Source organism: Alnus glutinosa, chromosome 8, assembly GCF_958979055.1.
Source record: "Alnus glutinosa chromosome 8, dhAlnGlut1.1, whole genome shotgun sequence".
Lineage (NCBI taxonomy): Eukaryota > Viridiplantae > Streptophyta > Magnoliopsida > Fagales > Betulaceae > Alnus > Alnus glutinosa.
Window position 1 is genome coordinate 22,789,332 of NC_084893.1, and position 27,959 is coordinate 22,817,290.

Below are 27,959 nucleotides of genomic sequence, written 5' to 3' on the forward strand. Positions count from 1 at the left end.
TGTAAAGAGTAACATTATTCTAACCTATATATTTGGCATATTACATTATTTCACCCATATTAATCTACCCTCCTATTTGGTGTTCCTAGTAGGTAATCAGAGGAGCACCAAATTGTAATGGCCTGGCTATACAAACGTGAAATATTTAATCAAGTATTATTCTTAAACTTAATTATAATGGAAATGAAATTACACGCATCACTAGCTCCTAATTTTGGAGCTATACAAATACGAAATATTTCAAGCAACTTAATATATATAATTGTCATATATATTGCCCTACATTTCACAAAAAGAATATTGTAATAAAAATGTCCTTGAACTATCAAAAAGGACTTTGTTCTAAGAGAACTGATTTTGGGAAGAAAATGTCTGGCCAAACCTCCAGGTGGAAGGAACAACATTGAAAAATTCAGTGGTTTTTCCATCGACCAAAGTGATCTTAAAAGACAGGCTTTGGCCTCGAACGTCAAGGCTGCTTTGCCAGTTTGCGCCCCAATTCCTATGCATGGGAACCCATGCTCTTGTCGTGGAGCCCGTTATCCATACAGCCTTCGCGTCACCACTACCACCGACGTTAGAGATCATCACCATATTAAAATTCGATTGCCCCTTCAAAGTGAAACGGACTCCTCCTCTCCTTTTGCAAGACACCCTTCAACCCACAAACATAATAACAATATCATCATCCCAATATTCTCTTTTATATATATATACATACACACACAAAGACAGAGCCAGAAGCTCTTATGGGCAAGAGTGGGTTAAAAAAATTTGTTGATAAAAGTCAGTAGGCTAAATTTTTATTTTTTACCTTATAATATTTTATTTTTACCTTTTTTTTTTTTCTTTTCTGAAATTGATCGAGGGGCCGGCCGGGGGTCATGGCCTATACCGGCCCCCCTAAATCCACCCCTACATACACATGTAAACACTAAATTTTGTTTGGTAGATATAATGTCGATCTCTTAAAGCATTCTTAATGAGGTCTTTACTTTAGCTATTCTCCAAAAATTTGAGAAAATTCATAAAAAAAAAAATGTCATTTAACAAGCTCTATTCCCTATTTCGATCAATTTTAACTCTAATATCATGAGATGCTCCCAAATAGCAAGAGCCAAAAATTGAAAGAAATTTAGTTTTTTATTTATTTTTTATTTTTTTTAATATTATTTCGTTTGAAAGCCAATCAATTTCCCTCAAAAGTGAAAAAACGTGAGAGAAAAAATAAAAAATAAATATTTAACTAAAGTATTGAAAGATATAAAGAGTTTGATTTTTTGGTTCCTTCGGCCATTCAAAATAGAAAAAGTAGGGTTTTTCTCATCAAATTTAGAGAAACTTTTATAAGCTCATTAGGAATGCTCTTATAATAACATTTTCGGTAGATGTTCTAAAACTTTTATATAATGTATATTTAGTTAATATGAGTCAAAAATCAAGTCGAGCATCTTGTCTTCTCCTTATCTGAAACACATTTTGCTTTTTGATTAGCTATTTTTAATTAGGCAATCACTATATATATATAGCTAATTAGGGAAAAATTCACTTAGAACTCCTGATCTTTCACCACTTTTGAAAAAATGTCCCAAAACTTTAAAAAGTGTTAATTTAAGGTATCCATATTTCATTTTTTTTTTTTTTTTTCAATTTCAATATTCCGTTAAAATTTTTCGTTAAAAAATCATATCAAAATTTTCAAAATACCACTGTTTTTATTTTTTTAAAAAAAAGATTATAAAATTTTTCAAAGATTCAGGCATGAGTATTTTTGCAAATTCTATTAAATTCTAACCAATTCCTAAATCCTAGCAATTTTTTTCTTCTTTTTTTTTCCCTTAAAAAATTATGGGTATTTTGGAAATTTTGATATGATTTAATAGAAAATTGTAACGGATAGTTGAAATTGAAAAAAAAATAAAAGATGGATACCTTCAATTGACACTTTTTAAAGTTTGGATACATTTTTTCAAAGTGATGAAAGATCATGGATTATAAATGAAGTTCTTCCTGTATCTTATATATTTTCTTTTCAATCATTTCTCTTTTCTTTCTCTCTCAATCTCTTTGATCAAATTAAATCTCTAACTCTTCTCTCTTGGTGGTTTAAGAAAACAATATATATATATAAAAGAGAATCTCCAGAAATGTTTTGTATATATATATATCATTCTTGATGAATATGAAGCTTAATTAATTAGCTGTACGTTGTTTTTACCTTCTGTATAGTACAGGAACAACGCCTTCGTTGCCTTGTCGAGCAAGGCGTAAGAAAGCAGGCTGAGACATGTCAAAGTGGTAGCGAGGGGGATCGCACCACCCTCCAACATTGTTAGGAGGGCAGAAATTTGTGGCCGTGATGGTTATGACGCGGCGCGGAAGGCACCACTTTGGGTCAAGCCTGTAGTTGCACATCACTTGGTAGCAACCACCACATGCCTCACCGCCTCTGAAAAGCGTACCGCTCACAGCTGCTGTGTTCTCGCCAAACCCGGCGTCGTAGGTGCTATCATAACCACAAGCTCCACCTGATAATATAAAACCAATTATTCCTTAATTATATATATATATATATATATATATATATATATATATATATATATATATATATATATATATATAGATCAATGTCGAAAAAGATATTCATACATGAAGAAAATGATAAACTATTATATAAATTGAGGAACAAACTAAAAGTGGCAATTCGTGTTTGCATGTCGGATTTAGGTTGTGTCGTGACAGGAGTATAATGCTGTATATGTCAATCTAATTACCTATTTAATCAAATGTGCCAGACGTATCCCTTAATCATAATTCGCTAATTTCTTGCTGGGTTTGTAGGTTGTGTAAAAAATTAACAGTCCTAAATATAGTTTATCAGGTTTGGGTAGTGTCGAAGCATACATATAAAACTAAATAGGGCAATCATAACACGAGTCATTTAATTAAACGATTCGGACTATCAACTATATATAATCTGCTAATTTAGTGTTGGGTTAAACAAAATAAAAAATTAGTATAAAGTTTGCGAGTTGTGTAAAAAATTACCAACCCTACTAAATACCCACCATAAAATTGCAAAAAACGAAAATTATCAAGTTCAAAGAATTTGAACTTGAATTAATTGAGATCTCTTTCTTTTTTTTCTTTTTTTTTTGCTCAAAGTTTCAAACAACTCTCATTATTCATGCAAGTTAATTTATAATATATCAAGATAAAAGTTTGAGACAAATATAATATAAAGTGATAGTAATGTGGCATCCAAGATCGAACATCATGTGACTTACCAAGAGTGGTCGGGTTTTGATTGGCTCCATAAAAGGTTGCATGGGCGTTAAGCCAGCCGTTAACTTGACCGTTGATGCCTTCCAAAACCACACAAGCAAGGAAGAAAAAATGCCATAGAGAAAAAGACCCCATTTTTTCTCTACAAACAAACACTAGCTAATAGAATTCTTGAAGAAAGAGCCTCCATTTATAGAGAAACAAAGGGCATGCCGGTGATTATAATAGGACCTACCTACTATACTTTATCTAAAAAGAAAATTAATTGGTTAAATAAGAGTAAAATCAGATTTTCTTAAGAACGCGTTATTCTTCACGTCCTCGCATGTGATGATTTGAGCAAGTACATGTGATTGTTTGTTTATGTGTTTGAAGCTATCCCGTCGGTGCATGATTTGAATGTCAATGCTCCATGCCAAATTTGAAACGAAATATTTGGGCGTTTAATTTTTGACACGATCTGAAAATTCGAAATGAGAATTGATGAGTTAGTCTGACTCGTTTAATTAAATTGGTCAAGTTAGAAATGATCTATATAGTCTGATACTCATGATGCGACATATTCCAAATTCGACACAAACCTAATACAAAATTAAAGGGTTAAGGTCGTGAGTTTTAACCTGTTTAATTAAATTGGTTGATTTAGGGATGACCTATATATATATATATATATATATATATATATATATATATATATATATATATATATATATATATATATATATATATATATATATATATATATAATCTTATACCCATGCATCGATATGACCCAAATCCGACACGCGAACGCGAATTACCACCCTTACGAATTACCACATTCAATATCTTGCTTTCTTTTTGTACTATATATAGTAACATAATAAACGTGTACCGAAAAATTATGAGCTCATTTGGCAACGCTTTTTAAGGGTTTTTTTTTTTTTTTTTAACGAAAAAGCAAAAACATTTAACAAATTACCCAAAACTATTTACATCTTTATATCATCACATCACAGCTAAAAAAAAAAAAAAAAAAAAAAAAAATTACCATCTAAAAAGTTTTGTTAACGAACTTATACATCATGTTGCTGATTTTATACTCATGCATCGATATGATCCGAATCCAATACGCGAATGCAAATTGCCACTCCTACGAAATACCACATTCAATACCTTGCTTTCTTTTCATACTATAGTAACATATAATAACGTGTACTGAAAAATTATGAGCTCATTTAGCTCCGCTTTTTAAAGTTTTTTTTTTTTTTTTTTAACAAAAAAGCAAAAACATTAACAAATTACTCAAAACTATTTACGTCTTTATATCATCACATCACAGCTAAAAAAAAAAAAAAAAATTACCATCTAAAAAGTTTTGTTAACGAGCCTTATACATCATGTTACTGATTTTATTGCCATGTTATAACAATGTAGTTATGTTGACTCAAACTTCCAACCGTAGCTATGGCAATATCAGTGGTACATATATATTTTTTTTACTATGAAGAGTAAAAAAAAAAAAATTAAGCTATCTTGATTGGTGTTAATATCTCATCTTGATTTAATTAAAATTAACAATAAAAATAAAAATAAAAAAGGTGTAAACAATATTTTTCCTATTTTCTATGTTGCGGTAGAGTCCAATTTAATTATGTAGATATGAGAGGATCGGAATTGTACATTAGAATTTCAAATATATTTTAAATCTTTTTTTTAGCATTAAAATTCATGTTGATTTTTCTATATAAAAAAAAAAATGGTTTAAGATAATAGAGCATTGAACCTAAAAATTACTTAAAGTTATTAGAATATAAAAATCTAATTAATTAAGTTATTATAACATAATTAGTTAATTACCATTGCATGGAAGTTTCAGTGCTTTCAATGTGGTGTACAATTTATGTCAGACCGACAGAAAGGCCGGGGCAAATATCACCGACAAGTGACTTTGTAGAGATCGCACAAGCCATCACGTGCATTTGCTCTCTCGTTGTTTGTTTTTGCCATTAATTGTCATCCTCAAACAACACAATTTCTTTCCGTACTTCTTTTTCCTTAATTGAAGGTTCTTTCCGTACGTCAGAAAACGCGTTTTGTTTTGTTTTTATTTTATTTTATTTTATCAAAATCGCCAATACCACGTAGACGGAATTTTTTTTGCAATATGATAATGTTTTTTTATGAAAATGGTTGAGAACTAGCGTACAACTAATTTTAATTTGTTTAAGAAAAAAATATTATATGTATAAGCCTTCATTCTGTTGAGTAGTAACTTTAAAATTTTTATGGTTGATGTTGAATTTTTTGAATAGAAATAATATCATAAATCTGTTTGTAAATTTCGAGACAATAAAAATGTGTTTGAATGTTGAATAGAATTCAAATTTTTTTTATTTGTGTTTAGGTGTTAAATTTTTGAAACTGGAAAAAAGTTTTTTTTTAATGACAAGAAATGATTGGAAATTATTGGATTGTATAAAAAGTTGTGTATTGATTGGTGCTAAATTTATTAAAAAAATAAATAAATAAACTTAAAAAAATAAATAAATAAAAAAGGAAGGGGTGGCCACCCCCAGTGGTCGCGAGCCACCCCCTGCCACCTCTGGGGGTGGTGGCCCAAAGGCCACCCCCAGGCCATTGAGGGTGGCGCAGGTCATTGGGGGTGGTTGGCCTTTTTTTTTTTTTTGAATTTTTTTTTTACAAAAATTAAGTTTATTTATTTATTTTTTAATAAATTAATGACTAATAATCATGACATTTGAATATTTAAATATTTAAATTCAAGTTTTATTCGAGTTGGATGTAGGTTTTCGGGTTTTTGAATAAAACCCGATTAGAATATTGAATAAAATTCAAACCAAACAGTCCATTAAACTCACGAAAAATTTGAAGAAATTCAAAAGGAGTTTAGGAAATCTATGAACTATGAGCGATGAAGTTAATGACCATGTCAAAGTTAATTACAGCTTCATAAAAGAAGTAAGATATGGTGTTTACTTCAATGACAAACAATGAGAGGTGAAATGCACTTTATATTGTAAGGAATCTTGTGCAAATATCCTTTTATTGTAACCCTATAATGAATAAGGTTGACCAATTACCTTATAAGTATATTATTGATCGATTGAGTAAGGACTTGAAATGAAAATGTCTTTGTTAAGAATTGTTATAATGATTTGAGTAACAACTGTCCCCGAAGCACAAAGATATGATGAGTTGTACAATGATTTTTATGAAGTGGCATCAATTTCATCAAAACAATAATGAAGCTTACACATTGGTGAAGAGTCGTGGATCAATTAATGGTTGAATTGCTTCACAAGTGATCTTATCAAGTTTTATCCAACTGCTCGCCCCTCTCGATTCATCTTGGTGTCTTAGAGCCTTATTGTGGACCGTTGGTGCGTTTACTAAATAGCGCGAGCAAAATGTCAACAACTCGTCCGCAAAGTAACCCTTTGCAATAGACCCTTTTGGTGCAGCCTTACTACGAACGGTACGTTTATATTTACCAAGGCACCTACATTAAAGCTAAATCGTGAGACCGTAACATAGATTTGATATATAGTAATAGGTCATTCGATTGAATATATAATAAGTGAACATAATTTTAACATTACCTCTCAACGGGATACATCCACCTGTAGTGTACCGATCCGCCCAATTTGCATTCACATACTAAATGTGTAACGACCCACCCCCAATAACACAATACTGTCCGCTTTTGACTCCCCGTACCAGACTTCTCAGGAGGTCACCCATCCTGGGATTGCTCTCGCAGAAGCACGCTTAACTGCGGAGTTCTGAAAGGTTCATGACCATCACGGCTTTAAACGCGTTGTATCATAAAGGGTGCATTTATACATATAAGCACATCCTCATTCCCAGACGACGTGGAACGTCACAATCACCCCCTCTTTGAACCCAGCGTCCCCGCTGGCGTTCCTCATTGGGCTTGTGCACGCTCCCACCATCTCAGGCTGGGCAATGGCTCTGATACCATTTGTAACGACCCACCCCCAATGACACAATACTGTCCGCTTTTGGCTCCCCATACCAGACTTCCCAGGAGGTATCAGAGCCAGGTTTCATATAAGCTATTGGAAATAAATCTTTGGATGATGCACAAAACTCTTGTAGAAATAAAATTAAAATCAATATGAAAATTAACAATTATTTTATTTATGGCCTAAAACGAGTTCACTTTGAAACATATAAAACACATGCTAAAAATAGGTTGGAAGTCAAAGATGAAGTTATCAAAATGCTTATTGGGAACTTAGTTTATACCGAAAATAGCATCATCATTTTTTTTTTATTTTTTTTTTCTTTTTTGGATGGTGCACAAAATTCTTGTAGAACTGAAATAAAGTAAATCTGAAAATTAACGATTAAATAAATAAATTGTAAACAAATAATTGGTTGAAAAATATTATTGTTGATACTGGACAATATTAATCCAATATCACCAATTGTAAAAACAAAACGTAAAGCAATTGTTTTTATTTACTTATTTATTTAATACCTTTACAAAATGGAAAAACAAGGGTGGACATCAAACCATGCTTTATAAAGCTTACTAAAATACCAACAGTCAAATAAAATCAATGGTCAAACGTTTTCCATTCTTTACGGCTCAATCAAGATGTAAGATATATATATATATATATATATATATATATATGTTTATAAAACTCATGAATTTAACTTAATGTCAAACAGTAATAAAACAATAGGGGATAATAAATATTCTTTGTAATATTACAACAATAGTAGTGTGAGCTTTGGAGTTTTGAAACCAAAAGATTTTTGTCAACGCCATTTGAAGATAAGAATTTATGGAAAAGGTGTTTAGAAGGAAACTTTATTGTCTCAAGGTAGGAAATGTCTTGGAATTTGAAGGACACAAAAATCTTACACCACTAACGACTCTTGGTACTTCAGTCTAGTAAGGTAAATGTTGAACATGGTATTTGTGAGTTATAGGCTTACCACGCTTCCGTTACGCCACTCTGATACGATGTCTGCGAGGTATGCACCACTCCTAATAAAGGGGTCAATTATGAGTTTGACTTCTTTACTTGAAGGAAACATAATGAGTTCTTCGAAGGAAAATTCTTGAAAGTCCAACCACTTGGTATCTACGGCATGGCGTTTTCTTTACTCGAGTAGACATCTTCCTCCAAATGACTTGCTCCAAATCATTCTCCTCCTGAGGCTGCTATAAAATTCTAACTCTAGAAATTCTAACCCTAGATCACAGTCTTTTAGTAGAAGATGATGACAACCACAGTAGCCCTTCCATCTACTCAAACGAAACTCCTCAGATAAGTCGGAAGCCTACTAGTGTCCCTCTTGCTAGAGGCGTTAGCGTTCGTCAAATTTAAAGTGCCAACTTGAGCTGGTGCGATGTTCCCTCGTCCGTTGTATTGACTTTGGCCCGATTGGTGATTAGCAGGTGCTCTACAAACTCTGACAATGTGGCCCGATCTTGTGCATCTATAGCAAACTGCTTGTTTGTGCAAACATTTCCCAAGGTGTATCCTTCCACATATTTGGTTCGCTGGACGCCGTTCATCTCTTAAGGCTCCTGGTTGGTGTTGTGCTGCCGAGCTAGTCATAGCTCTGATTATTTGGCTTCTCCTTTAAGATGATTTTTCTCTCTCCTTGTTCGTCATTCTGGGGTACAACTCTCCTTCCCCGAGGCTAAGGTACTTCTTGTTAGTCTTCAGCACCCTTTCAATCGCCAATACTCTATTGATGAGGTCCTCCTGCATGTATACCGATTGTGTTGCTAATACTATCAAAACCTCCAGGTTCGGAGCTTGATTCTTTGCAATCCCAACTTCATTGTTGACAACATTCCCAACCACGTCATTGTCGGCCTCGTTGCTTGTAATAGGTGCCATCTAATTTGGAACCACCTGTTTCAAAACTAAGCAAGGGAGTACTTCCCCAACAATCTAACTTAAGTAAAAGACTGACTCTACTAGGCCGGAATGTGATTTCCCATTACCCCACTAAGTCTATCCTGATGATCTGGCTCCTACGAGTCTACAGAACCTTATAACCTTTGCTCTGACACCAAAACTGTAACGCCCCCAAACCGCTAAGGGTTAGGTTCGTCCATTTTTATACACCAAACTGCAAAGATTCGTAAGGTCTACCAACAACCTAGCTAATATGCTGAATTTAATAACAAAAATAATAAAGATTTTAAAACTCAGAGCTTTAATAAATGCGGAAACAGTTATTTGGAAATGAACAATTATGTTTGATTCAATAATTGAAAATCTAAAGAAAAACTAAATTTATTGTACAAGTGCACTTATTAAGGTAACAGAAAAATAATATCCTACTGCTAGCCTAGATCTCATCCCGGCCGCCTAAGTCTCTCTGTTCATAACCTGAAAACAAAACAAAAATAAGGGGTGAGCGAGAAATGCTCAGTAAGACAACCCTCAACCATAAAACGATTGAGTTAACTTCATTTTCTTTAAAACAATTATTAAAATACACTTGAAATCTAAATTTCTAGAACACAATTCAAAATTCGGCATTTTACTTAACATATAAAAATACTCGTTAACGATTAAGACTTCTCATATATAGGGCCCATGTACACTATTACGTCCTGTGTACTAGGGTTGTGTGGTCTACTGCGACCTCAGGCAGGTAAACTGTGGCTACAGGCCCTGCCCCGTCAGCTAATTAATTGAAGTGCACTTAGCATGACATAGGGATGGATCCGCTCTCTCTAAGTCTTTGGGCGGTTGCGCTTCCATCCAAGCAACGGTACCGAGCTTAAACTCTGTAAATCTCTGTGAATATCTCTAGGGCCAAAATAATAGTCTCCTCCACACACGTGCCTCATTTATAAAAATCTCATGCATTCTCACAAATTATTCTTATTCCTTTGATAACTCTTGAGGCAACGTGTGGGAGGGTTTTTACTCTCATTTTCTCATTAATTTCAAAAAGCTGTAACTTCCCGTCTCAGGAACCAACTACACAATTTACAAATAACTAGAAAATCATTTATAACCAAAGCTTCTTTTAAAACAGTGATTTCAAGATTAACATTTATACCGACAAATTTTCATCTCAAAACTATTTTTAAAACAGTCCTTCATGCATCAATATAATTTGAAATATAGAACAAGAACAATTAATTGTAAATATGTTTAAAAAAAAGGGATAAAGTAATATGACATAAAACAATTTGAAAAGGGGTAGAGGATCCCTTACCTCTCCGGATGCAACTAAAGCAAATTCCTTGACAGCTAGCTAATCACCTGAATACAGGTCCCAACAAATTAATACTACATACTCGTCGCTAGAAAATATCCAGACACTACTACGGTTCGTCTTGCTAGCCTATTGAGAATGGATTCCCTAGATATGTTTAAAGACATTAAGTACTCGAATAATATTTAAATCATTAAATAGGTAACAACACGTTTTATTTTATTGGTATTAGAAATACGACTTAATAAAGGTATTTGTTACCAGAAATATTTTCTTTTATAATAATAAAGTTTAATAAATTCCGATATTACGAACTATACCCTTAATAAAAAAATGGTTTATAAAAATGATCTATGATTTCTTTTTAAGAAATTTACAAGAAGGTTTGAAACAATTGAACTAAAACAGTTTTGCTTCTTTGTGGAAAAGATTTAAGAGAACAAAATTAATTAATTAATTAATAGAAATTATCAAATATATATGTCCAAAAGAGAAGAACAGGAAAGGAGCATAAAATCTTGGACAAGGAAAGAAAATTAAACAAGTAGGAGACCTGTATGCTGTTAAAAAAATTAAAATAAATAAAAGTGAAGAATGGGAAGGCCATGCTGTCCGATAGAACCAAGGAGAAAAAAATCAATGAAGACTATTCCTCCTATCTTTACGGCTATAAGAGAGAAAAGAAGAAAACAAATATATATATATATATATATATATATATATATATATATATATATATATATATATATATATATATATATATATATATATATATATATATATATATATATATATATATATATATATATAAAATCAGCCAAACTTGCTGTAAAGAATGGCTCAAGGACAAGAAAAGAAGTATTGCGGAAAGAAAAGGAACAGTGCGGATCAGTCACGTGTGCCACGGAAATTCAGCAGTGAAAGAAAAAGAAAAGAAAACACAATAAGCAGGGTATGTTTGTGACGTCGGTATAGAAGAGAAGAAAAGAAGAGGACCAAATTCATACAAAGGCTACGACTAATCAATAAAAGAGAAGACAAGAAAAACAAAGAAAAATGAAAAAGTACCTGCAAATAGAAGCGAAGGAAACTGAAAATTCTTGTACGTACAACGTGAGGGATAGAAGGCTTGAAAGCTTTTTTTTTTTTTTTTTTTTTTTGTGATGAGAGGAGAGAGTGACGGCTAAAAGATTTATTTATAGGAGTAGGGTTTCAATCTTTGGCTGCTAGGGTTTTATATACTAAAACAGGTATTTTAATAATAATAAATCAGATATCTAATATTTTTAATATAAAATCTGGTCCTCATATTTTAATATAAATATAAAATATAAAAGTGGAACTTAAATTGATATAAATTTATTAAATTTAACAGCAGGTGTTTTAATAAAATATAGAAACGGTTATTTAACAAGGAATAAAATAAATTTTCATACGTAAAAATCAGGCGTTTATTATTTCCGTCTAGTTATCCATTCTCATAGGTAATAAGAGACTATTTTACCCTCGAAAGGGAGTCGGGGTTATTACAATCTCCCCTCCTTATAAGAATTTCGTCCCCGAAATTCAGCACTCAACTACAACAGTAGCTATGGAAGGTACCTAAGGTATCGGAGTCGTACTCAGGTCCGCCTATAACGTCGACCTTATCCTGTGTTACGTAGACGTACATATCTTCTTCTGAATAGTACTCGTGGAGGGGGTCCTCCTCTGGATCGGCTTCTTCCTCTTCTGGTACCCATACCGGGCCTTCCTCAAAGCTAAAGTCAGAGCAACGTGTACTCCCTTCGTCAATGTCATCATTGTCTAGGATTTTTATTTGCTCTTCCCAACGCAAAGTCTTCATCTCGTCCTTGTCGGTAGGCGGATCATACTGAATGGCCTCAAAGGTAGGGCGCTCCCTACTTAGTATGTTTCTTCAACTCCTTAATCAATCGTTCCCATGCCTGACGTGGTCGGAAACTAGGATCGTGCGCTTTGGTTCGTCTGGTGTACACCCTGAGGTCGTTATTGCACATGTTAATCGAATAGTTAACAAATAGCCATATTCCATTCCACTAACCACAAAAAGAAGGGGGAGAGAAAAATATCGATAACTCTACGGAATTTATTACATTCAAAATTAGTCTTATCTGCCTCAACTTCCTTAATTCGGTTACTAGGCAAACAAATGCGGATATTTGTCACGCATAGTCTCCTCTAATTCCCACGAAGCTTCCTCTGGTGATTGGTGGTTACTCCACAATACTTTGACCATTGGGATCCGTCTCCTGCGTAATTCGTTCTCTTTCTTATCAATGATCTTCATGGGTACCTCCTCGTATGACAAATTTTCTCGTACGGGAATCGTTTCAGCCTCCAACATGTGTGAGGGGTCTGCGACATATTTTCATAATGCCGATACATGGAAGACATTGTGCACTCCAGACAAATATGGCGGCAATGCTAAGCGACATGCTAAAGGGCCAACTCGATCCAAGATCTCGTAGGGTCCGATGTATCAAGGGTTCAGCTTACCTCTCTTCCCAAAACGGGTCACTCCTTTCATTGGTGCTACCTTCAGAAATACTTTATCTCCATTTGCAAACTCTAAATCTCTTCGTTGGTGATCCGCGTAGCTCTTTTGCCGGTTCTGAGCCTCGGTCAGTCTCTGTTTGATTAGGGTAATCTTCCTTGCAGTTTCTTGGATTAATTCTGGTCCCGTCAATTGTCATTCTCCAACCTCGTCCCAATAGAGTGGTGATCGGCACCTTCTCCCGTAGAGGGCTTTGTATGGTGCCATCTTGATGCTTGCTTGGTAGCTATTATTGTTGTAGGCAAATTCTATCAAGGAATATATTGAATCCAACTACCCTTAAAGTCCAGGGCACATGCTCTCTTCATGTCTTCACATGTTTGGATTGTTCTTTCCGATTGTCCGTCAATCTGAGGGGGAACTGTCGTACTAAATTTTAACTTCGTTCCAAATGCGTCCTGCAAACAATGCCAAAATTGAGAGGTAACGCCTAGGTCACGATCTGAGATGATCGACACTGGTACACTGTGCAACCGTACAATCTCCTCCACGTACTCCTTTGCCAAATGACTCATATCATAAGTTGTTTTTAACGGGTAAGAAGCATGTCGACTTCGAACTCCAATTCTCGTCGGCTTGCATTGATGTATTTTTTTTTTTTTTGGTCATCTCACATTGGTATAGCTCCTCTGACGACTCTGAGTCATTGTCGATTCTTGTTCGTTTATTGACATCTTCTCGTATGTTTCTGGTTCTAGTAGTTTTCGTCCACTTTGTCCCAATATTGCGGCGGCGTACACTTCCTTCTGTATGAGGTTCCATATAGCAACATATCGTCGTTGACTGGTACTTCGATCTCCACGAATCTTGGACTTCGCTTCAATGACAGTCTAACTGCATTTTCTATCGGGTAATACTGCCTAATTATATCTAATTATACGGACTCCAAACACAAAAGGTAACCATATTGAACTACAACAAAAGATACAAAGAATGGGATACCACAACCGCCTAACCGAGTTGTATGAAGAAATATCAAGAAGAGACAATGTAAGGAAAAAGTATATATGATGAGGAGAAGAGATGAGAAGAATTGAAATATTGCAAGGGAGAGAGTGAGATGGTACTAGGGAAGTACATGCCGAGGATTACTCTCCCAAGAGCAAGGTTTGTATGCTTGGTGGGCGGTGAAAGAGACAAGAGAAAAAGAGAATGGTGCTAAAGGAAGGCTATCCAAAGCTTTAGGGCTTTGTCTCTTTCATAAAATTTTTGCCATGGAAAGAGTGAAAAAAAAATGAATGAGAAGTACTCGCTAACCAATGTATGTGAGATTGGAAATTAAACCACTATATATGGTAGAGGTTTTATTTTAGATAGGGTTTTTTGCAATTCGAATGACACAATACTGTCCGCTTTTGGCTCCCCATACCAGACTTCTCAGGAGGTCACCCATCCTGGGATTGCTCTCGCAGAAGCACGCTTAACTGCAGAGTTCTGATAGGTTCATGACCATCACGGCTTTAAAACGCGTTGTATCATAAAGGGTGCATTTATACATATAAGCACATCCTCATTCTCAAGCGACGTGGAACGTCACAATCACCCCCTCTTTGAACCCAGCGTCCCCGCTGGCGTTCCTCATTGGGCTTGTGCACGCTCCCACCATCTCAGGCTGGGCAATGGCTCTGATACCATTTGTAACGACCCACCCCCAATGACACAATACTGTCCGCTTTTGGCTCCCCATACCAGACTTCTCAGGAGGTCACCCATCCTGGGATTGCTCTCGTAGAAGCACGCTTAACTGCGGAGTTCTGATAGGTTCATGACCATCACGGCTTTAAAACGCGTTGTATCATAAAGGAATTGCTCTCGCAGAAGCACGCTTAACTGTGGAGTTCTGATCGGTTCATGGCCATCACGGCTTTAAAATGCGTTGTGTCATAAAGGGTGCATTTATACATATAAGCACATCCTCATTCCCAGGCGATGTGGGACGTCACAAAATGTATGATTACATGCACCGTGGATGTAAAAAAACCCGGAGGGAATATTCGTTCCAATTTACACAAAATTATGGGTATCTGATTCTCTAAACGATTCAGATCTTCCACCCGTAGTGTTTTTGAACAAATGTCCCTAAAGAACCCACATAGCTCGATTAAAGGCCTCACAACATCATCCGATAAGGTTCCTCGAAGTGCAATTGGCATGAGTTGTTGCATGATTATGTGATTGTCACGACTTTTCAAACCCCCAATAGTACATTCCTTGAGCTTGACACAACGTGACACATTTGAAGAATATCCATCTGGCACTCTAACATCATGTAACACTTGCAGGAAGTCAGTTTTCTCTTTTTTTGTCATTGTGAAACAAGCTGTGGGAAAAAGTGTTTTGCCGTTTTCCGCGGTAAATGGATGAAGTTCTGGTCTCAAATTCATCTTTCGCAAGTCTTGACGTGCTTCAAGGTTGTCTTTAGTTTTACATTCATGTTCAATAGCATGCCAAGTATGTTATCAACAATATTTTTTTCTGTGTGCATCACATCAATGTTATAACATAGTAATTGATCTTTCCAATAAGGCAAATCGTATAACACACTTCGCCTCTTCCAACCAACTTCCCCATGGGGCAGCTTCTGTCCGGTCTTTGCCCGATTCACAACATCGTCTAATTGTCTCATGATCTCATCGCCATCTGGCACTTGGGAGGACCACTCAGTTCCTGCGCACATTTGAATCGTCTCTTGTTTCTTCTCCATGGATGATCTGGAGGCAATCATCGCCTATGCCCCATAAAGCACCATTTTCTACCATACATTAGCCACGTTGATTGCGTTTCATGCCTACAACAAGGACATGCTTTCCGTCCATGTGTACTCCAGCCTGACAAATTACCTTATGCCGGAAAGTCATTTATCGTCCACATCAATGCCGAACGCATTCTGAAATATTTTTTTGAGGTTACATCAAAAGTTTGTACCCCTACTTCCCATAGTTCTTTCAACTCACTTACAAGTGGCTCTAGGTACACATCTATATTCTGTCTGGGTGCACTCGGACCAGGGATAATCAAGCTTAACATAAAATACAGTTGTTTCATGCACATCCAATGAAGTAAATTGTAGGGTACGAACATTACTGGCCAAATACTGTGACTAGAGGACATGTTCCTAAAAGGATTGAAGCCATCTGACGCTAAACCTAACCTCACATTTCACGGGTCTGATGCGAAATCTGGGTAACGTGAATCGAATGCCTTCCAGGCTTCTCCATTAGCCGGATGCCTCAACACACCATCTTTTGTACGGCCTTGAGCGTGCCACTTCATATGTGGCGATATATGATGTGACATAAACAACCTCTGTAGTCTTGGTATCAGAGGAAACCAACGCAATACTTTGACTGGCTTTTTTTTTTTTTAACTTTTTATCGTTCCATCTTCATTAGTTAAGTCATCCTTCCACCTAGACTCATTGCAAAATGTACATTTGTCCAACTTTTCATTTTTCCCTCCAAAACAACATACAACTATTGCGACAAGCCGATATCTTCTCATACTCAAGGCCTAAATCCCTCAAGTATTTTTTCGCCTCGTATGCGTCTTTAGGCAAACTTGCATCCGGATGCATCAACTCATTGATGAAGTCAAGCAATATGGAGAATGATGTATTGCTCCAATCGCCCATACACTTAATGCTATATAAACGCACAATAGCTCCCAATTTGTTATGTTTGGTATTTTTATGGAGTGGCGTATCAGCATCCTTTAGCAATTCTTCAAACTTATTCGCTCCCCTGTTAGAGTCTTCAGTTTCAGCATCCACAGATTTGACGTCGGCTTCCACTTAAGACCCACCGGCTTCTACACAAACATCGTGCATCGCAAAAACGTCATTAAGCATGTCTTGTATCCCACTGGATCCCCTATGTAGTGGAATGCTATCCACTTGAACTGTCCTGGGAGCTTCATATGTCGTCTCGTTAACAACGGAAGGGACAAGTGATTCCCCATGCATTATCCACTCAGTGTAATCCTCAATAATCCCGGCACCTGACGTTAAATGGGCAAATACAACTTCACTGGATCATGATTTGCCCAACATACACTTCTTACAGGGACACACAATGACCCATTTCCTCTTCGAATGTTCAAGTGCAAATTCCACAAACGCCATAACCCCGAGAATATACTCTCGCGAACTTCGCGGCAACTTCATCCAACTCTTGTCCATCTTTAATTCTAACTACATCACAAGATAGTCCAAATATTTCAAGTTAAGATAATTCAAGAGTACTAATTAACCCTTAAGACAGATTGGGAAAAAGAATTAATCTCTAAAAGCCAAAGAATTTGTGGGAAAGAAAGACTAGTAGTAGTATGGGGGAGGAGACGGGTAAAACTTATAATGATTTGTACCTAAGTATTTGGCCTTATAGGGGATGTGCTTCTCAATTCAGTATATACTCCCTCTAAGTACTTTAAATTATTATCATGACATTGATATGCTAATAAAACAAAAATAGTCTATACGAAACCCTTTTTTTTTTAAAAAAAAAAATATATATTAAAAATAAAGTATTGTTTACCCAACGAGCTGTCTCACATTTACTAGATTCTCTATCTATCTATCTATCTAAGCCTATTTTTCTCCACTACTTTTTTAAAAATCAAAATATTTTTAGTCACAATCTTACTTTGGATGGAATATAAAAGCCAAGAAGCTTTCAAGTATCAACCACACGTGGACTCATATACCAACTTATATATCTTGGTACATACCAATCATATACATTATATTATTACCACATTTTTTTTCCCATCAATATTATCTCAATAGGGCCTAGAAATCATGATTTAAAGTTGAATTTTAATCCCTTTGGCATCATGCCCTAAGTTGTAGGATTCTGCTCTTCTTTTTCTACAAAAGGAGAAGGGTGTTCCCCACCATCATCATCTTAATTTTTTATTTTATTTTTCTTGTTGTCATCTCAGGTGGATCAAACCAGTCACTATCTAAATTCCCTTTCCACTCAAGAGCCTACCATGGCCATTTTCTAGGTCCTCTGGTTTTGGTTGATGGGTGTTCCTCTTTCCGTCCCTTGAAGAAATTCACAATCGGTTGGCTAGTCAAATTATGCCTTAATGAATTTTATGAATGGTGGGATCTTTATGTTTTGGAATCATGATATTAGTGATTAATATATGAAAGTAACAAAAACGGGGCCTTTTCCCTTTTACTGTACTGTAGAACCTTCCAATATAATCAAATTACTCCAAAATTTCGTTGAATTTAATCCATCATAGTAGTTACCCCAGATTCAATGTAAGCTAGATCTTTCAACTTCAGAAACAACAGCAAAAAGATGGCAAAAAAAATAAAATCAGGCCGAGTACGAGTAAAAATTAAATCTTCAAAAAAAAAAAGAGAAGAAAAACTCAAAGAAATACAAACAAATTAAAGTCCATAATAACCACAAATCGTGAACCGAATTACAAATTCAAAAGGTAAAAAAAAATAAAAATAAAAAAAAAAAAAAATTGCAAAAACTAAGCAAAAAATTAAAAAAAGACCTTTAAACTAGGCGTCGGGAAAACGGAGGCTATGTTTGGCTCCCAGGCTAGCCGAGACACTTGGGGGCGTCGCAAGAGAAGATGAGGAAGATAGGCCGGCCGGGTTCGACTTCCAGAGGGAGCGGTCGGATGGATCAAGTACAAGCTAGCGAGAGAGAGAGAAAGAGAGAGAGCTGGCGGAAGGAGAGATAGCACCGGAGAAGGGGGGAGGAAGAGAGCCGGCGGCCGAGTGTGAGAGACTCTGAGAGAGAGAGAGAGCTGAGTGCCGAATGAGTTGAACTTTCTGGAGATCGAGACTTTGGGCTCGAGTGTTTTTTTTTTTTTTTTTTTTTTTTTTCTAATTTTAGATCTAGGGTTTCGACGGTTTTTTTTTTAAACTGTCTATAAATAGTATAGACGGTTTTAAAAAAACCGTCCGGAATTAGAAAATTCCATACGATTTTTTTAAAACCGTCAATATATTTTTAAGGACGGTTTTAGTAAACCGTCCATATTTTTTTTCCCGACGGTTTAACCAAAAAACGTACATAATTTTTTTTTTTATAGACGGTTTTTAAAACTTGTCTATAAAAAAATCATCAATAATTCCTTTTTTTTTGGTAGTGAGGGAATAAGGAGTGAAAGCTCTTAACACATTCCATGGTACATATGTCATGTGGCCCATATTATCTTTAGCTACCCGACTTTATATACAAGTCGTAAGTGAAAAATATTTGCATTTTCTGCCTTACGCTACTACTTAATAAAATTCTCACAGTGGAAACTACAATTATAAAATTTTTCTTTATTCTTTTCACACCACAAACTCACTCACAAAACATTTTAGAGCTTCTATTAAATAATATAATATCATTACATTAATTGAAATTACTGTTTACATACTACCACCAGAATACCAGCCACATGCGCTTAAGTCTGCTCTTCAAAAGCTTGAGGTCTTCTATCAATCTCTTAGATAATAATAATCTAAGCACACATATTGTAAAGCCCCGACTTTATACACGTCGCAAGTTGAAAATATATGAATTTTTCATGTGACGCTATTGCATAAATAATAATAATAACTATTATAGTAAAAAGTAATCATGTACAAATTTATTTATTTATTTTTTTTTTTTTTGACACTACAAACTCATCTCAAAATAAATATAGTAGAGCTTCTAAATAAAACTCAACTTATATAAAGATTAACATTGTTATTACAGACTTAATATACATATCAAAAATTGTTCTCAAAAGGCACCACATGTGGTGCAATCAAAATATAAATAAATTAAAATAAAAAAAAATAAAAAAAAATAAAAAAAAAAGGCAAAAAAAAGGCAAAAAAAAAAAGCTGACTAGTATGAGTACTTGGCCCTTCTCAAAAGATTAAGGCTTTGTGCCACCCTCAAGCATAAAAGTTAAGACACATATGGTTTTTCATCTTCCTCTTCACCTGCAGTAATAATTACTACAATTTTACAGGTGGACGTATGAGTTAACAACTCAACAAGTTTAAACTTTAAACAATCTGGCCAGCCATTTATAATATGAGCCATTTTTTGAAAATACCTCTAATTAGTGTTTATAATAAGAGCTATTAATTCACAAAATTTTCAAAATAGAGTTTGCCAGCAAAATGTCTTAGTTGTTAATTATAGCTTCGAGATGCTAAATGTATTCTCCCACTTAATTGTTGGGGTTTTCACGTGCGCGCATTCGTTTCTCATACATTACCATTCCTTTTACACAAAATAACATAAATTTACGTTTTTTGCAAAACTAGTTTTCCTTCCAAAACTCAACCTCTTTTCACAAATTATTTTCCTTGAAAACACATTTTCTTACTTAACATAGTATATGTAAACCATTTGAAAATATAGCCATTCTCATAAGCAAATAGTAGGGTTTAATGAAGGCCTTTATAGCCACAGGCGGAGCTACACTTCATGCCCCCCCAAGCCACAGGTTTCCTCCAAAAAAAAATAATAATAATAATAATTAATTTTTACCCAAAATTTGTTTAATTTTGCCCCCCCCACCCCCCAAAGTTTTTTTGTTTTTTTTGTTTTTCAATTCCCCCCTCCCCAAAGTCTAAAAGCTGGCTCCACCCCTATTTAAAACTTATCAGGCTGGCTATTGTTCAACCTCGCCGGGATGAAAATACTGGCACGTTTGAATGTGGCTTAAAGCGTTGCTTTGATGAATTTACAATTGTAAGATCTTGGTTAAATTTTGCAAAGGGTAGGCTTGCAGCCTGTGAGGGCCAAAATCCAGGAGGAAATGAGTCTTAATATGGGCAGAAGATTGAATGAATAACCACTTCCTCTCATTGCCTATTTATAGGGGTTGATGCTCTTGTTCACGAGGGATTACAACCCTGTAAATGGTTGTCTTTCTTCTAAATAGTTGCACCTCTCCATGCTAGTAACTTTCATAGAAGTTATCACTGTCCATGAAGATTATAGGGTGTAGGGGTGTCCATCATTGTTGTGGTGCGATCACCCAATATACTATGAGAGTGCAACATGTATTGTAATGTGAAATTTTAGCAAAAATAAAAAATAAAAAATTATAAGCAGTTTTCAGGCCCTCATTGCTTGAAACCCTAGCATATATGGTTGATCTACCCTTCTGACTTGCAGCAGCAAACTTGAGACTTGAGAGAAAGCCGAAACGTGTGTCCTACATCTTGACAGAACTATCTAACATGCGATGACAAATAATTAGAAGAAATTATTGGGCATGTGATTGAACCTAGTTGAAGCAAAGATATATATATATATATATATATATATATATATAAAGAAGCCTGCACTAGCTGTACATAAGGTTGGCAATTTTTGACACGACCCGCGAACCCGACACGAACAGGATATGGGAAAATAGGGTTTGGGTTTGGGCTAACCGGGTTCGGGTCATAATCAGGTTGATTACAATCGTGTCTAGCGGGTCAACCCGATTCTGACCCGGTTTTTTTTTTTTTTTTAAAAAGAAAGAAAGAAAGAAAAAGAAGTAAAGAACTGAGAACAACTATTGAACTAAGTTACTAACCCGAAATCGAAACGACCAGTGCTCCTGCGATTTTGCGAACTAACCCTAGCTTAGACTGCCTAGTAGCCCGCTTCATGTTAGACCCGTTTATGCAATCAGATTGGTTGAATTGACACGAAGCCGATCCGTAAATCTGAATTGCCAACCCTAGTTGTACATGCTCGCACGTCACTTACCTCATTGAATAGCACCTAAACTTTCCCGTACGTAAAGTAGTGTACATCTGTCTATTGCCCTTGTAAATTTACAGGTTTCAAACAACAGAGAGGAAAAAAAAGGCACTCAAAGGCAACACAAAGAAAAAGGCACTAAAAGATAAGATACCATTGTCGGCAGCCTTTATTCCATGCACGGCTTGTCACCTTATTGGCTCTCTCCTCTGGTGTAATATCGACGGGAAGACCTTTTAACTTAAAAGGAGACATTTATACAATTAATATATATATATATAGGGAAATAAAAAATTGAAGCATACTAAAGTTTCTATATATATATATATATATATATATATATATATATATATATATATATATATATATATATATATATATATATATATATATAAGTAACAGTATAGGAGTATTCTATGCTCCGTTTGTTTTAACGTAAAATAATTTTAGAGAAGTCATTTTTCAGGAAAATATTTTTTGACAAAAGCATTTTCCTGTGTTTGACGCATAATGAGAATCACAAATATTTGTTATATTTTCATTCAAACATATTTACTTATAAAAATCAATTTTTATTCAGAACATATAAATATTAATGTAAAATAATAAAAAAAACTACAGGTGATGAGATTCCGTCACTGACTGGCAGGATTCCGGCTACTATTGTCGAAATCCGGGATAAAGGTCGAAATCCAAAAAGTTTAGTTGAAATCTGAGTTGGCTGAAATCTGACCATTTGTGCTGAAATCCGACCAGAACGGCTAGATCCCGACCAATAGGCCAAAATTCGACCATTCTGGTGGCCAAAATCTGGGCTGACTGAATTCTGGCGAAGGTGACCGGAATCTGACGAAGGTAGCCAGAAATCTGACGATAGTGACCGGACATTGTCGGATTCCGACACTAGCCAATTTCCGGTGGTAGTTGACTGCTTGAACGTAAAGGTCAACTGCATCGTTTAAAAGAGCGTCGAATGTGTTTACCGTCTGGGAAAAATAATTTACGCTTTTACAAAGCATAATTCATTTTCTGAAATTTACTCGGCATTTTTTATTAAACATAAATTATTTTTCGGTTGACTATTATTTTCGTTCTCACCAAACATCGAAAAATGTCGAAATCATTTTTCAAAAATCATTTTACGCAAAAACAAACAGAACATAAGGATCACGTCCATATCAAGAAGCGATCATAAATCAAACAAAAAAATTTAACATTATGTATACACAAAAAGGTATTTCAAGAGTCGTTGTGCAAAATGTATAGCAGATACAGCACATAATCATAAATCAAACAAAAAAATTTAACATTATGTATACACAAAAAGGTATTTCAAGAGTCGTTGTGCAAAATGTATAGCAGATACAGCACATAATCTCATATCTTCCCACAACTATACAAAAGGAAAGACACAAAGGAACATGATCAGAAAACGAGAAGACACAAGATAATGCAACAAAGAAGAAAAATGGAGAGTCTATTAAGAGACTTGTCAAGCTGCATTTCCTGCCTTCTCATTCTACGAGTACTGCTAATCCCTGTGGGGGGGTAGGAAGCTGGATAAGGGTACAAACTTGTATATGAGCTCCCAAACATCCTCGCATAGACCATCTCCCCAAACATCCCAATTGTTGGACTAAAGTAACCAGTCATCGCAGTACCCCCAAGATAAGTTGATGCATTTGCAGCATGACCTTCATATGGGTGAGGGAAGTATTGCTGGTGATGAAATGACTGTGACTGTGCCTGTGACTGAAAATAATTTGGATGAAGTCGCTGACTGGAATGCGAAGTAGAGGTTGTGGTAGAGATTAGAGTGTTCAACCCCCCACAAGGAGATGGTCTATTGGGTATGACAAGACCCAAATGGGGTTTCTTGCCTTTTGAATCTGAAGGGGATGCGCCACGGCCGTAGAGCGGAACCAACGAAGCCTGCGAGATGTTAGCTTTACAAACAGGGCACGTCTGCTCTGGGTTCTGCTCCGGGTCTGATTCATCTGCAGAGATTTGTACCTGAAGCCACTCGTAAATGCACGGCCAGCAGTACAAGTGACCACATAAGGTGACCACAGGTTCATGTGCTGATTCTAAGCATATGTTACAATCAAAGCAGCCATCCTCCTTGTCTGAGAGTGTTGTTGGGGCTGAAATGGCTTTCCATTTCTGCTGGATAGAAACATCTCCAGCAGATTCAAAGTGTAACTCAGGCTCAAAGAAATTATGTTCCATAGCTATGTGCTCTGTTACAGAAGTAAGGTCTTATTAGGATAATACCATATATAGAAATATGAATAAAAACACATCTTTACAAAGTGAAATATGTTATTAGGTACATGCGTGCCTGTGCGTCTAAGAAAAAGAAAAGGCAAAGCATTCACTACAGAGCCAGAATTACTGTTGTATGAATAACCTCTAAGAAAATGTCTGTAATGAATAAACCTGACACGCAACCAATAACCCTCCTAAACAAGAGTTTTAAACATAAGGGGCCAACGATCAAGTAATCTAGGAAGTTAAATTAGGGAAATTAACCACCGGAGACAAGAAAAAAGAAATGCCAAATAGGCAGACTGGTTCCAAACAAATCAAAGTGTGAGCACAAAGCAAGTTTCCACAACCCACCAATCGCTGCCAAAGAATACGAGCCATGGGTCCTACCTATCACCATCACAAGGTAAGATCAGTGTCTTTTGGATGCCAGCTGCTTAATTAAAGTTGTCGTCCCTGAAATTCAGGCTCAGATCAATAAATTTTGAGACCTAGGCGACAAATTTAAGTGAGGGCTTTCTTTTTAAGAAAATATATATATATATATATATATATATATATATATATATATATATATATATATATATATATATATATTAAATAATTTTAATATTAAATTTTAGTTTATATTTTTTATTTAAAAATCGTTTTTATTGCTTCTCACTCAATTTTTTTTTTCCCAAAAAACATGTATAATTAGTGAGATATGATATTTAGCATTCTCCAACATTCCCAGCTGACGTGGCATACTCAATTCACCTTTGTTTTTTTTTTTTTTTTTTTTTTTTTTTTTTTTTTAATTAAGATTGATCTAAAGGTGGATTGAGAATGCCACGGCGGCTGGAAATGCTAGAAGAATGCTAAATATCATATCTCATAATTCATCATCATATCTCATAATTCATCTATGCGTTAAGACATTTAGTTTCAAAGAATGTCATACTTTTGTTTTGAGCTACGTATAATTCCTTTTATGTACCATAAAATGAAATTTAGTTTATATACTAAACATTATTTTAATAAACAAATTTAATCAATATGTTAGTTTAACATTCAGCCAAAATAACTTATACTTTTGGGTGCCAGTAATGTAACTTTTCATTTTTCTCTTTCTTTCCCTCTAAGTCTCAATATCTTGAGATTCAACTTTTTTGTAATATTTGTTTACCATAATTGAGCTTTAATTAAAAAGCATTAACTAACCATTTTATCATAATTGGGGCCTTCAAATATTTTTTTTATTAAACAAAACTTAATTATACTACTATTATTATAATTAAGTAAAATTATAGTTATCAATTATTAATTGGGGCCTCACCTAATTGGCCAAACCAATCAGTCGGCCATGCCTGAAAACCTACAAAATTACAGATTTTCATAAAACTCAAAGTGATCCTCTGATGTTAGGGGTTCTGGATAGGAAAGTAATTGTAAATATCCAGTATCATGCGTGCATCAAATCCAGAAATCTGCTAGTGAACAATTATAAAAGTTTCTTTCGTTAAAAAGATCCTGTTTCTACATTATTACACCTATGATGGTTTTCTAAAACATCACAAAATCCTCAATATATGAATTTATGAGATTTTATATACCCGATCAAAGGCCAAAGAAGGGTGAATCAAACAGATTATTTGAAATTGAAATGACAGCAAATACATTTCAGCCAAGAAAATTGCAGATTCAAACTATGATGGCCTATATTCACCACACCATCTACTCAAACAGCGAAAGAAATTAGAGAAAATGTAATGCCCCATTTTTGTGCTAAGAAAATTTCAAACCCCAAAAAGAGAAATTGAAAAGTCGACACCTCAATGTTTCCACTTCACTGAGCATAACATATACTATCATCGTGGGAAACATTTTATCTTCTTCTCTATCCCTCGATTTCACCTCAGCCTAGTGATAACGAGAGAAAAATCTAGTCAAAAATAAAAATATCGCTCTAATCCGGTGTAAATCTTGAAGGCTCGGCTTGTTTCAACGGATAAATTTTCCCACCATAAACATAAAATCAAGATCCAAAGAATAACGTGTCAGACAAAACCAAAGAAAACCCATCATTATTCAAAACCCGAAAAGCAAAGAAAATCCACAACCAAAATTAAGCCGCAAGCGAACAGCAAACCAAGAACAGTCTTTTTCCTCACAATATATTAAAGACCCAACATAGAGCAGCAAGCATACCTTGTATAGAAAAAGCTTTCTAAATCAAAACCTTGAATGGAACGCTGATCAACAGGCAACTCTTGAGAGAGAAAAGAGAGACAAGAGGGTTGAACTTCGATTTCTTCCTTTTGGGTTTTTGGGTCGTGAAGAAACGAAGTGGTTGAGATCCAAATATGGCGATGGGTCAGTTAATATAGAGGCGCTACATTATATTACCGTGTGCGCCATTCCCTGTTTCTTTTTTTTTTCTTTTCTTTTTTTTTTGTAGAAAGGTCAATGCTTGTCTTTATGAAGTTTACAAAATATCTCGGTACCTACGACCGGCCTGCTAACACGTGTGAAACGAGGTTAGGTTGCACGTGGGAAGACAATTAGACGAATTATGTTAGTATTCATTGAGTCATTGACTTTTTAAATTTTCTTATTAAATTTTGATCCAATGGTAATTTTAAAAGTTCATCAATTTTAGGAGGATATAAGTCTTCCATTTAGTATTACTCCTATTCGAGTATGGAGTAATGCTATAAGGAGGACTTTGTGTCCTCCATTCGGATAGAAATTTCTTACAAACCGGTGTAGAAAATTTCATACAACCCACATATAAGAGTGATATGTGTCATTTAAACATGTGAGAAATACATGTTTTTCTATTAATGTCATTAAAATAGCATGTGAGAAGTACATTCTATTAAAATAACATGTATTTCTCACATGTTAAGGGACTCATGTCAATCTTATATGTAGATTGTATAAAATTTCTTATAAACCAGTTTGTAGGAAATTTCTGTCCCTTCCCAAATGTCATGTGACTTTTAAATTCACTGTTGAATTTGAGATGATTATTATTGAATTTTGATTTAATAGTAATTTTAAAAGCACATGACAATTAGGAGGACTCCTCGTATATAGAATTACTCCCGAATATGAGTTATGGAAGACTAATGGGCCTTTTATTAGGAGTAATAATTTTTTATACAACAAACGAATTTGATACGAACTTAACATAGAATTGTCTGGTTAATGTTTAACGGTCTAACTTATTTAATTAGATTGGTCGAATTATGATTGACTTATATAGGTTTAGAGTTAATGCTAGATGCAAGACTCTTATCCACATATGTGACGTGACTTTTAAAATTACTATTTGATTTAGATTTTGATCAAATAATAGTTTTAAAATCCACGTCACATTTGAAAAGATAAGAGGAGTATAGGAGTCTTGCATATAGCATTAATCATAATCTTATATTTATTCTTTGATACAATTTGAATCCAACACACGACGATAAGAATGAAATTATTTTACACGGCATATAATCGTAACAAAAATTAACAAATTAGAATTGAAAATAACCGAAGTGAAGTGATGTAGAAGGTGAAAAATCGGGTGGTCCCTCAATAGGGGTGAGCACCATACTACCATGGACACAGTCATGGAGGAAAATTTCTGTCCTATGTCGTTATCTTTTGTTTCGTTTTCACGTGGCTCCTCGTCACGAAGTTGAGACTCGGACAGTGACATGTTATGTTCTACACACCGAATAAATTAAGTAAACATTAACAAACAAAATAAGACTTCCTCAAACAGTGGAAAATTTATTTAAATAATTAGTTTAATACGAAAACTCTTCTTATCTATTCAAATTGTTAATAATTCAAACAGATAAATGGCGTACATCGTAATCCCAAAGAAACGGTCATAAATG

At 35.0% G+C, this 27,959-nt stretch overlaps 2 protein-coding genes across 2 annotated transcripts; both read right to left on the reverse strand.

Annotated features, from left to right (window-relative positions):
* Nucleotides 1-282: 282 nt before the first annotated feature.
* Nucleotides 283-3,429, reverse strand: LOC133876360 (expansin-A12). Its single transcript, XM_062314628.1, has 3 exons — nucleotides 3,288-3,429; nucleotides 2,219-2,528; nucleotides 283-655 (listed from the first exon to the last, which is right to left on the reverse strand). Exons 1-3 carry the CDS (start codon nucleotides 3,418-3,420, stop codon nucleotides 343-345), a joined length of 756 nt encoding a protein of 251 aa, XP_062170612.1. The 5' UTR covers nucleotides 3,421-3,429; the 3' UTR covers nucleotides 283-342.
* Nucleotides 3,430-23,098: 19,669 nt separating this feature from the next.
* LOC133875347 (E3 ubiquitin-protein ligase RMA3-like) lies at nucleotides 23,099-26,435 on the reverse strand. The gene is made up of 2 exons (XM_062313452.1): nucleotides 26,272-26,435; nucleotides 23,099-24,053 (listed from the first exon to the last, which is right to left on the reverse strand). The coding sequence occupies exon 2, from the start codon at nucleotides 24,040-24,042 to the stop codon at nucleotides 23,239-23,241; it is 804 nt and encodes a 267-aa protein (XP_062169436.1). The 5' UTR covers nucleotides 24,043-24,053; nucleotides 26,272-26,435; the 3' UTR covers nucleotides 23,099-23,238.
* Between the last annotated feature and the right edge of the window lie 1,524 nt (nucleotides 26,436-27,959).